At 34.8% G+C, this 13070-nt stretch overlaps 1 protein-coding gene across 6 annotated transcripts in view; it reads right to left on the reverse strand.

Annotated features, from left to right (window-relative positions):
- Positions 1-13070, reverse strand: part of CNOT4 (CCR4-NOT transcription complex subunit 4) — a 152064-nt gene that overhangs the window by 29791 nt on the left and 109203 nt on the right. For all 6 annotated transcript variants that reach the window (XM_040259942.1, XM_040259943.1, XM_040259944.1 and 3 more), the window contains exons 8-10: positions 4680-4737; positions 1742-1991; positions 349-846 (exon numbers count right to left, since the gene is read on the reverse strand). In XM_040259942.1, coding sequence (XP_040115876.1) covers positions 349-846; positions 1742-1991; positions 4680-4737 — 806 coding nt within the window. The remainder of the gene's footprint in view (positions 1-348; positions 847-1741; positions 1992-4679; positions 4738-13070) is intronic.

Here is a 13070-nt window from a genome sequence, read left to right on the forward strand (position 1 = left end):
ATCAAAATTTTTGGTGTTGGACATTATGGCACCATAATTTCAGAGCCCATTTCTTTTCTCATTCGAAAAAGACTTATATGCCATAAGAAAGTACGGTAACTATGCTATTAAGTAAAATGCTTCTGAGCAATAACCAGGTATAATACTCCACCATCCTTATAAAGCTCAATATTACAAGGCATCCATCCAATAAAATTTTTTTGAGATTATGATAAAGAGTGTTTCCCATTGAAATTTCCAAGACTAATGATAAATACTTTCTGTTATCCAAAAGTACCCTCCCTACCCACCCAACAACCTGTAGGCAAGAGTTATTCACAAATTCTCAAAGGCTATAAATGAACCTACCTGCTATAGGGATCCCTCCCAGACCTGTGTTGTGCTGTGGCGGGAGATTCAAGTCCAAGAAATTACTATTTGAGGTGGGGTTTGCTGTGTGGTTCAAGTGCATGATGCTATTGCGTGGAAAGGCCATCCAAGGATAGCGGGCTGCCTGGCCTGGAAAACTGAATGAATTATAAACCGCTCGGTGCTGCTGAAATTGAGGGAACCTCTGTGGCAAGACGGAAAAGGTACTATTCAGAGAGTTGGCATTTGTAGGTGCAGCAGGATGCAGGAATCCAGAGCCTGGACCTTTGGCGGTTGTAGTGTGTGACGAGGAGTTCTGGAGAGATGTGGGCGAAAGGGAAGGCTGGTCTTGGACTGACAGTTCCTTTTCAATCAAGTCTGCTAAGGCTTTTCGAGTGACATCAAAGGGATCAAAACCCAAGTCATCCTCTGGTTGTTTAGAAGAACCAAAGCCAAACGCTGCTTGCCAGTCTGTAGAGGATGATACTGGGATTGTTTCTGATGGGAAGAAAAACAGTGATAAATTTAAAACATGTATCTCACTTCCATACTAGTGAAACATCATACTGTATAACACAAAGGCAAATAAATACATGCAAAATCTGTTATGATCTATTAGAACATTAAGACTAAAATTATAATTGGCCTCAGATACTTTAAACAATGATTTCATTATTAAGTTACTAACTTCAAAAACTGAATGATACAGACTGATTTTGCTCATCAAGGAAAACAAAGTACTACTTGAAACCCAAATCATACTCTCAATTATTATCATCAAAACCCAGAATAAGTTGTTTAAATAAAATAAAGTAATAAATATGGTCAGAGAATTCAATTACAGTTTATTTTTTAAATGTATTTCTCAAAGACACACATATAAATAATCTTGAATATATGCTTTATATACTACTATAACAATGAAAAAAGTATCTATTTAATCTTTATGTTTTTTTACATTGTCTTAATTTTATGCTATCCTTCACATTAATGAGAACAGTTGAATGAAACTGGAAATGGTTCAAAATGCCAAAATATAACTTTCTATATTAACTAACATACTTTTTTCGTCAGCTAGGAAACCACTTTTTAAAATATAACTATATAAATACAAATCTAATTAAAAACTGTAAGCCCTTACTATTAATACTTCCTAGAGGAATAAGTATTTGAATATTGAAAAAATGATCTAATCCTTCATTTCTGGAGAAATCTGTTAACACAGTAACTTCTAGATCATACAACTCTTACCCAAACCATCCAATTTCTTGCAATTGAAATGTTTACATTTTTATGAAAAAAGAAGAAGACAAAAACAGCATAACACCACACTCAGTGAAGGTCTGATTTTAGTCTGAGGATAATTACTAACACACGCAGTGTGGTTATGTACCTGATGTGAAGAGGCTCTGTGGCTCTGGTGCTGTAGGCCAGTCACTGGAAGTCTGTGGGGAGCTGGGGAAAGGAGGAAGCCCACTTGGGATAGGGTTGGGATGGCGAAAATTATCTGAGAATAACGACTGTGACTCAGTTACTGCTCCTTCAAAAGGAGACCGTGCACTGTGATTGGATGAACTGATGGGGATGACTGGATTGGATTTTGATAAACCAGGAGGTGGTGAAGGTGTATCACTGTTAGATATCTAAATAAAATAGGAAAAGAAAAGAATAATCAACATAAATTTATACTATATACAATAATAAGCCATAATTTAAAGGGCTTGCAATGAAAGGTACTAGAATAGTGATCTTCAAAAATGGGATACTTAGACTTTTTTTTAGGACTGTATGAATTTTCAAAAAAATCCATCAACTTCGGACTTCCCTGACAGTCCAGTGGTTAAAGATTCCACACTTCCACTGTAAGGAGCATGCAGTTTGATCCCTGGTAGGGGAACTAGAATCCCACATGTCACACAGTGCAGCCAAAAAAAACATCAACTTACATATGTACTCTTTTTTGTAACAAAAGTGACCCTCCTGAAAAGACACAGCCAGTATCCTCTCCTTTTACAACCTAATTTCTCTCACTATTTCTTACTCTCTGGGATCTAACCAAAGTATTTTGCCCAAGAGTGAAAACTTTCTGGAAGCCAAACACAACTTTATTAGAAACATTCAGATTAGTAATGACAGAGTGTCTGACTCTTAAGGACTACATTTTCTTTGGCAAACTAAGTGATTCCCAATACTTTGGTTTTAAACAAGATGAAAATATCTAATCAAGTTGTTTCCAAACACATCATTAAAACTAATTTTTATAATAAATCTTAATATGATTCTTAGGTGTTTAAAATTCAAGAGTTTGAAAATTTGAGTGATATGGACATAATACTCTTTCTTCCATTTACTTATATATATGAACAAGATATCTCAGCACTTTTATTTAGAAAAACGAAAACACGATTAGATGGCTGCTGAAACATCTCCTTGTGCCAAAGGGTAACATTCATCCATGGATACAAGAAAACTAATTTTAAAAAGTCCTATCCACTTCATTAAGAAGTAAATTTCCAATATAATTTTAGCTTTTATGTTAAATGATTTTTTTTATTTAAAAAAATCAGGTCAAGGAGGATGTACAATTTCCGATTGTTAAAGACGAGTTTGTGTAAATGGATGAGGGAATAACAAAACATTCTGATACTTAAATCTCTTGAATACTAATTAAAAACCAATAAAGCCTATTTATTTAAAAATACAAAAACTTATAAGCTGGAAATTACATCCTTTGTGGCTATTCTAAACTTATTATGAAAAAATATTTAATGTTAACTTAAAATATACAAGGGGACATGCAGATTTTCAAATTCTTTCATGGAACTCATGAACAAAAAGTTTAGAAAAGCAGTGTAATTTAGATTTCGCATTGTGGGAGACTGCACATTCTTTACAGAAGAGATTAGAACTTTTTTTTTTTTTTAAGTAAGAGGGTATACAGAAAGCAAGAGGGCTTAGTGAAAAGCTAGCAACTAGACAATATGATACAAAGTATCTACAGATTAGGGCCTCATTCAGTATCATACTGGATACAACTTTGAAGTTAACTGTTTGATTTAACCATTTAAAAGCCCAAAGTCATTTGAGGAATGAGGGAAACTTGGGGGAAAGGTCATTGAAAGAAACAGAAAATTAAAGTCAGTTTGGAACTAGCAGATACAAACTTATATATAAGGTGGATTAAAAGATCCTACTGCATTTCAGAGAGAATTATATTCAATATCCTAAAACATAATGCAAAAAAATATGAGACAGAATATATGTATAACTGAGTCACTTTGTTGTACAGCAGAAATTAACACAACATTGTAAATCAACTCAATAAGACCAAAAAAAAAAAAAAACAAAGAAAGTTAAAGTTGACAACAAAGGACAGGGGAGCACAGGACAGAGAAACAACTCAAAATTAAGAATGCAGAAGGCATGTTAGTCTGGGACCATTTCATGTAAGGTCAAAAAGACCAAGAATATCAGGGATTCTAAGGACACTGATGTGTTGGTACATAGCAGAGTAACATATTTTATTTTTTCGGGCTCCAAAATCACTACAGATGGTGACTGCAGCCATGAAATTAAAATTTTCCTTGGAAGAAATGCTATGACAAACCTACACAGCATATGAAAAAGCAGAGACATTACTTGGCTGCCAAGGGTCCAAACAGTCAAAGCTATGGTTTTTTTAGTAGTCATGTACAGATATGAGAGTTGGACCATAAAGAAGGCTGAACACTAAAGTATTGATGCTTTCAAACTGTGGTGCTTGAGAAGATTCTTGAGAGTCCCTTAGACTGCAAGGAGCTAAAACCAGTCAATCCTAAAGGAAATCAACCCTAAATGTATATTCATTGGAAGGACTGAAGCTGAAGCTGAAGCTCCAATATGTGAAGAGCCGACTCACTGGAAAAGACCCTGATGCTGGGAAAGATTGAGGGCACGAGGAGAAGGGGACAAGAGAGGATGAGATGGTTGGATGGCATCACTGACTCAATGGACATGAGTTTGAGCAAACTCCAGGATGGAGAAGCCTAGAGTGCTGCAGTCCATGGGGTCGCAGAGTCGGACATGATTTAGGGACTTGAACAATGAACAGCAACTGTAACATATGGTCATAATGATACTTCTGCATCATCAAGAAAGAGTTACATTATGCTCTATTCTGTGGAGAAAAAGAAGGCTAATTACTATACATTTAACAAAGATGTTCACTGAAAGTGTTTTTAAATTGTTTAAATATTTAAAGTATTTTTCACTATCTAGAAAATTCACTTGCATAGAAGGACTTATTTCAGCAGATGGCAGGTAAATAAGGGAATACAGTATCACAATCTTACCTGCTGAGAATTATCACCATTCCCTATGCTGAGAGAATCAGAAGGTTTGTCAATAGGGCTGTAAAAAAAATAAAAATCAGAGTAAATTTATTCTCCTACAACCAAAGCCTGAAAAATAGACATTTTTTCATCTTAACATTTACTGAGGCACTCCGATGCAAAATATTAGGTTGGGGACACAAAATATTAGATGTTGGGGACACAAAGTGTAAGATAAAATCTCTATCCTTAAGCGACTTACAGTCTAATATGAGACTCTCCAAAAACGACGAGTGAAACCACAGTTTGGGGGGGGGGGGAGTATACTAATCCATTATTTAGTTTATGCCCATGATAAACACATTCCCCATTAAAATTTTGAAAAAATTCTACTATTCTAGGTGCTTAACAGAGGGCATAAAAGTTACTGAAATGTCATCTACAGGTTCTTGAAATCAATACATTTTTAATACTTCAATAGCCTAATCATAACCTTAAGAGAAGGCATATGTAAGTGTATACATATACACACATAAACACATACACACCACACATGACAAACAGAAAGAAACTTTCATGCCTCAAACAAAAGTAGTAAAACTTGATTTCCGTAAGAGAAAATGCAGTATCATAGTAAAGTAACACAGGTCTAACTTCAAGTCCATTTTAACTCATCTGACTTAAACAAAAATCTTTAGAAACATTACAACACTGACCAAGCAAGCAATTTCTATATCAAACTTTAATCCAGCACATGAACAAAAGTTTTGGCACTCATATAACTAATACTTACTTCTGATATAATACTATAGTCAAAAAACTTAAGATTCCAAATAACTGAAAATTATTTTATTGCCTGGAAACATATAAAGTCACCTTACAAACCAACAACTTACTGGAAACATATTTGATTGCTTTGGAATAATTTCATAAGAACTAGTATCCAATCTGAATACCAAGTGCATCTTCTACAGAAACACTGCCAGATGCTCTTAAATCTGACTGATAAGTCTGAAATTTACTTGAAGAACACCTTTACTTATTATTCACAGCATATCAATAAATGAATTCATATTATTGTCAGGAGGGTAATCCTAATAATTTTAAGATATAGTTCTGGGCCCACCAAATTTAGAGGTGGTTGGGTAACAAGACAGGTGCACAACAAATATCAGTCAGTGTCAACTATTAAATGAACTGTTTAAACACTAAGTGCCACAAATCTTTAGAAGAAAGAGAAGCCACTCCAAGAGGGGCAACTGGGAAAAGTTTCCTAGGGAAGTTCAAATTTAACTAGGCCCTTAAAAATATTTACACGTTAGAAGGAAGAGAAGTGGGGGCGGGGGGTGGCAGACAGCATTAAAGGCAGGATTAGCAAGAATTTCAAGAATCAAAAGGTTGTAGAAAAGGTTGAGAGAAAGGTAATTAGTTTAGCTAACATACAGGATAATTTTAACAATGGGAGGTAAGAAGAGAAAGACATCAGAGGCCACAGGAAATTTTTTTGAGCACAGAAATAATACAAATAAAGCAACGTTTTAGAAAGATTAATACACTTCAGTGGTATTAAATACACCTTGTTGTACAACTATCACCAACATCCATTCCCATAACTTTGAATTTTATAAAAATGAAATTCTATACCCACTGAACAACAACTCTGTATTTTTCCAATTTCCAGTATCTACTTATGTACTTTGTTTTGATGACTCTGACTACTCTAAATGCCTTGTGTATAAAGTGTAATCACAGAGTATTTATCTTTTTATGACTAGCTTATTTCATAAACAATAATGTTCTCAAAGTTCATCATGTTGTAATATACAGCAGAATTTCCTTCCTTTTTTAGGCCAAATACTATTATATTGTATATATGTACCATATTTTGTTTGTCCATTCATCCATCCATGGACACTGAAATTGCTTCTACATTCAAGCTACTGTGGGTAATGCTGCTATGACACAGTGTACAAATACCGCTTCAATATACAGCTTTCAATTCTCTTACATTTATATATGGAAGTGGAATTGGTGGATCATATGGTAATTTTATTTTGAAATTTTTTGAGGAACTGCCATATTTTCTTCCACAAAGGCTGTACCATTTTAAATTCTCACCGACAGTATACAAGGGCTCCAATATCCCCGCATTTCTTCAAACACTTGTTTTCTGCTTTTTTGATGGTGGCTATAGCGAGTGTGAGGAGAATGGGTATGAGGAGGTATCTCACTGTAATTTTCAGTTGTATATTCATAATGACTAGTGATGTTTATCTTTTCACATGCTTAGTGGCCATTCACAAATCTTCTTTGGGAAAATGTCTATTCAAATCCTTTGCCCATATTTGAATTTGACATTTTTTGCTGTTCAGTTTTAGGAGTTCTCTACATATTTTGGTTAATAATCCTTAAAAGATTTATAATTTGCAAATATTTTCTCCCATTCTGTGACTTGTGGATAGTGTCTTTTGATTGATAATATTTTTAACTTTTCATGAAGTCCAATTTATCTATTTTTTTCTTTTGTTACCTGTGTTTTTGGTGTTATATCCAGAAAATCACTGCCAAATTCAATGTCATCAGGTTTATCCTACATTTTCTCTTAAGGTTTTTTGCGGGGCAAGGGGGTGTTTAAGGTCTTAAATTTAGGTGCTAGATCCATTTTGAATTGATCTTTGAATATGGTGTTAGGCAGGCAACCGACTTTACCCTTTTGCATGTGAATATCCAGTTTTCCCAGAACCATTTGTTGGAAAGATTGTCCTATCCTCAGTAGTCTTAGTGACCTTGTCAAAAATCATTTGGCTATATATGAGTTAATATTTATAAGCTCTCTATTTCACTGGTCTATAGACTATCTTTATATCGACATCATACTATTTTGTATAAGTTTTATATAAGTTTTGAAATCAGGGACTATGGGTCCTCCAGTTTTATTCTTCTGTTCAAGATTATATTGGCTATTTGTCCCTTGAGATTCTGTATGAAGTTAGGATGGATTTTTCATCTGTTAAAAACTGGGATTTTTTGACATGACTGGGATCTGTAGACAGCTTTGGGTAGAACTGACATTTTAATATGAAGTATCCCAAGCCATAAACATTGGTCTTTTCATTTATTTCTGTGTCTTTTTAAATTTCTTTCAGCAATGTTTCATATTCTTATACAAGTCTTGCATGCGTGCATGTGTGCTACGTCACTTCAGCCATGTATTTTGTTTTGTCTTATTGTGAATGGGCTTCCTTTTGTAATTTCATTTCAGATTGTTCACTGTTCATGTATAGAAGTGCAAATGACTTCTGCATGTTAACTTCGTATACTGCTGCACTGCTGAATTCATTTATCAGTTTTAACAGGTGTGTTCTGTGTGTCTCTGCGTGTAATCAATTAGGATTTTCTACATATAAAGCCATACCATCTGCAAAGAGATAACTTTACATATTCTTTTCCAATTTAAATGCCTCTTCTTTTTCTTGGCTAATTGCTATGGCTAGAAAATGCAATACTGTGTTGAAGAGAAGTAGTGGAAGAGGCATCCCATTCTTGCCTTGTTCCTTGTCTCAGGAAAAGCTTTCAGTCTTGCCACCATGGAGTATGATGTTCACTTTGGTTTTTCATATATGGCTCTTATCATGCCAAAGTGGCTTCCTATTTCTAGGTTAACTGTTTTTGTCACAGGAGTGTTTGTGTCTGATGTTCCTTCTGCATCAATTGAGGGGATCATACGGCTTTTAACTTACATTCTGTTGATATGGCATATTGTACTGTTCAAGTTTCATACATTAGACCATCCTTGCATTCCAGGAATAAATCACACATGGTCTTGGCATTTAATCTTTTCAATGTGCTGAACTCTGTGAGTATTCTGTTAAAGATATGTGCATCAATGTTCATTAGGAGTTTGAAGTTTTCTTACAGTGTCTTTGGCTTTGGTTATCAGGGTAATGTTGGTCTCAGAACTAATTAGGAGTCATTCTCTTCTCTTCAATTTTGGGGAAAAGCTTGAAAAAGACTGCTATTAGTTCTCCCTTAAATACTTGGTAGAATTCAACAATCAAGCTGTTATTAGGTCCAGAACTTTTCTTTGGTGGGAAGGTTTTAATTACTAATTCAATATGCTAACTGGTTATACATCTATTCATGCTTTCTATTTCTTTGTAACACAGTCATGGTAGGTTTTGTGTTTCTTGGAGTCATTTCATCTAGGTTATTCAATTTGTTGGTATACAACTGTCTACAGTACTTTCATATTTATTTCTGGAGTATTTGTAGCAATATTCCCACTTCACTTTCTTATGTTAGTAATTTGAGACATTCTTTTTTTCTCAGTTCACCTAGCTAAAGTTTTGTCAGTTTTGTTGATATTTTTGAAGAGCCAACTTTTGGTTTCCTCAATTTTCTCCATTGTTTTTCTATACTCTATTTCACTTATCTCTGCTCTAATCTTTCTTATTTTCTTCCTTCTGCTAGTTTTGGGCTTATTTGTTCACTTTCCAGCTCCTTAAACTGTGAGGTCAGATTGTTGACTTGGGATCTTTTATATTTTTTAATATAATATAGCACTTAGAGCTATAAATTTCCCCCTTAGCACCACTTTTGCTCCTTCCCAGACGTTTCAGTATGCTGTGTTTTCATTTTCATTCATTTAAGTATTTTCTAATTTCCCTGAGATGTCTTTTTGAACCCATTAGTTGTTCAAGTGTTAATTTCCACACTTATGAATTTTCTAGGTTTCATTTGTTAATGATTTCTAACTTTATGCCACTGCAGTCAGAAAAGAAACTTTGTATGTTCATCTTTTTAAATCTACTGAGACTTGATTTGTGGCCTAACATATATATGGTCTATCTTGGAAAATGTCCCATGTATACTTGAGAGTATGTATTTTATTACTGAACAACAACACAAACATATACAGAATACTGTACCTAGCGTTCTGTATATGTTTGTGTTGTTTAAATCCTCTCCTTATCTTTTGTCTGGTTGTTTTATCCATTATTATGGGTGGGGTACTGAAGTCTCTAGCTAGGATTGCAGAACTATTTCTCCCTTCAATTCTGTCAGGTTTTGCTTCATATATTTTGGTCATTAAGTGTGTAAATGTTTATTACTGTTCTATCTTCTTGCTGTACTGAAGCTTTTATTAATATATAATGTCCTTTTTGTCTCATTAATCTTTTTTATTTAAAGTCTATTTTGTCTGATATTAGAAGTAGTTTTTGTTTAGTTGCTAGTGGTGTCTGACTCTTTTGTGACTCCATGAACTGTAGCCTGCCAGGTTTCTCTGTCCATGGGCTATTAGTAGAGCCATCTTTAATCTTTTTTGATTCCTATTTGCATGGAATATCTTTTCCCATTCTTTCAGTTTCAGCCAGTTTGTGACTTTGGGTCAAAAGTGAGCCTCTCATAGACAGCATATAGCTGGACTACGTATTTTTATCCATTTTGCCAATCTCTTTTGAATGGAAAACTGAACTCATTTACATTTAACATAACTGGCAGTAAGAAGTTATTTATGTCATCATGCCATTTGTTTTCTATATGTCTTATAGCCTCTCCCCCTCGTTTATTGCATTATTATCTTATGTTTAGCTTATTTTTCTGTAGTGAAATGTTTCTTACTTCCTTTTGTGTATATTCTAGAGTTCTTTGTTGCTATCATGGGAATTACATTTAATACCCTAAAGTCACAACAGTCTACCTTAAACTTACACTAACTTAACTTTAACAATATACCAAGATTCATAGCTCCTTCCCTAGCCCTTTTGGTTACTGATGTCACAAAAGTGTATCTTCACACATTGTGTGCCCCCAATAATTCTTCTGAATGCAGTTTCTTAAATTACGTAGAAAACAAGATTTGAAGTCACAAAGCAGGGTAATATCAGCTTTTATACTAAAGTACTGGACCTTAAACATACTGCTCTTAAGGTCTACAGGAAGAAAAAAGCATGTTACAAACCATTGTTATAACACTAGGTTTACTTTTATTGAGATCTTTATTTCTCCATACAGCTCTGGGGTATTGCTTAATGTCTTTTTATTTCATCTTGCAAGACTCCTTGAGTTTTTCTTGCAGGGCAGGTTTAGAGGTCCTGAATTCCCTTAGCTTCTGTTTATTTGGCAATATCTTAGTGTCTCCCTCACTCTTTGAGAACAGTTTTTCTAGACAGAAGACTCTTGGTTGGTGTGTATATATATTTTCTTTATAGCACTTTGAGTCTATCAGCCCAGTGCCTTCTGGCCTCCAAAGTTTCTAATAAGCAATCTGCTGATTAAGATTCCCTTCTATGTGATGATTTGTTTCTCCTACTGCTTGCAAGATTCTCTCTTTTGTCCTTTGCCCTCTCTGATTATACTGTCTCAAGTATCTCACTGTGGGTCTCTGAATTCACCTTAATTAGAATTTGTTAAGCTTCTTGGATGCTATATACTCAGCAGACTTGGGAAGTTTTCAGTCATTATCTCTTCAAATATTGTCTCTGCATCTTTCTCTCTTCTCCTCTGAACTCCAATAATGCACCTGCTGGTCCCCTGGAATCCTATAAGTCCCTTAGGCTGTTCACCTTTCCTCAATCTTTGTGTGTTCCTCAGACTAGATAATTTCCATCACCCTATCTTTAAGTTTGCTGATTCTTTCGTCTTCTCAAATCTGTCTTTGAATCCTCTAGAGTATTTTTTGTTTCAATTATTGTACTTTTCAGCTCCAGAATTTTTTTTAGTTTCTTTTAAATTTTTCTACCTTTTATTGATGCTTCCATTTTTCTTCACGCATCACTTTTCTTTCTGCACATCTTTCCTTAATTCTTTAAGAATCTGTAAGAGTTACTTTAAAGCCTGTCCAGTATATCTGCCATTTAGGTCTTTTCCAAAGACAGTTTCTGTTGATTTATCATTTTCTTTTGAATGGATCATTCTTTTCTGTTTCTTTGTATGCCTTCTGATCTTTTTTGTTTAACACTGTTCATTTGAATCTATCTAGTAACATGGTACCTCTGGAAATCAGATTCTCCCCTCTCCCCAGGGTTTGCTCTTTTTGTTACCAGTTGCTGTGTTTGGTTTTTTTTTTTTTCATTGTTGCAGGCTATCTCTGTACTGAGAATTAGTCTTAGCTGTAAACTTAAGGTCTTCTTAGGTCTTTTTTGAGCCTTCCCTGGACATGCAGAGTAACTTTCTAATTTTTTCCTTATATGTAGCTGTTTTTGAATGTCCTAGTCTTTAATGCCGAGGTCCCAAAAGGAGAAAAAGCAAAAATTAAAGGGGTATGGCAAGTGGGTATCATCAAATTCTCTGGAAATCACTTCAGTCAGAGAGGAAGGGACTTGTAACTATGAGAGGAATTACAACAATGCTTGCCTGCCTCTCTGTCTGCACCTGTGATCAGAAGCTATGATCAGCAGTCAGAGCAGAGACCCTCAGGATCTGAGGACATGGTCCACTATGTCCATCCTGTCTTCCACCAGCTATAGGCAAGCTGCTCTAGGGACATGTACACAACACCTGCCATGTGGCTGGGGATGGGGGTGGGAGGCTACTGTGCTGAGAGTGGAAGTTGACCAAAATTAACTGCCAGGTCTTTCCCTGAAAGCTGCAAGACTTCAAAAGACCTCAAGAGTTCAAGAACAGTTTCATTAGACAGATTCTGCAAGGGCAATTGTTGTCCAGGTGGAGAGGTTGGTTCCTGGTGCTATCTACTCTGTCACCTTCCACACATTTGCACTGTTCTTGCAATAGGGAATAAGGGCTTAAAAACGAGAGGAAGGAGTAGTCATAGAAACAGAAAGATGAGAGCAAGATATCACAAAAGAAAATTTCAGTGTCTTCATCTTGGTTCACCTCCTCAATTATCACCATTAGAAAGCACTAAATAATAATTTTCAACTTAGATGAGGTAAATCTTGCTAATGTCAAGGGTAATATATGAAAATATTATAGCATTCAGAATTAAACCTTGAGACTGTTTCTGGATTACAACTAATTAGAATAATTTATAGCATCTTTCCCATCATACCAACTACAGTTTCATAAACACTGATTCATGAATACTTAACACTTCATCTGGGAAGGTCTTATCAAAGATCTCTAGATCAAAATCTTTATATCAGTGTCATCAATTCAAAGACAGCTACTGAAAAATCAGGATCAGGGCAAGATTTAGTAAGCTTAAGTCCCATTCAATTTTAGTATATTCTTCAATTTATTTTAATAATTAACAAATTCAAGGAATAATAGATGACAACTTTAGGAATAAGGATATAACTAGAAAGTTTTTTGTTATGTGGGTTGTAAAAAAAAAAAAGTTTTTTGTTATGTAAAAAACATGGGTCAATTATAATTAAACCTGCGATAGTAAGTTCAACTATCAGTGTCAAAACGGAAAATAAAGATGGGGGAGTCCTCGCAAATGAATGT

The sequence above is a fragment of the Oryx dammah genome, unplaced genomic scaffold (assembly GCF_014754425.2).
Source record: "Oryx dammah isolate SB20612 unplaced genomic scaffold, SCBI_Odam_1.1 HiC_scaffold_18, whole genome shotgun sequence".
In the NCBI taxonomy this organism is placed as follows: domain Eukaryota; kingdom Metazoa; phylum Chordata; class Mammalia; order Artiodactyla; family Bovidae; genus Oryx; species Oryx dammah.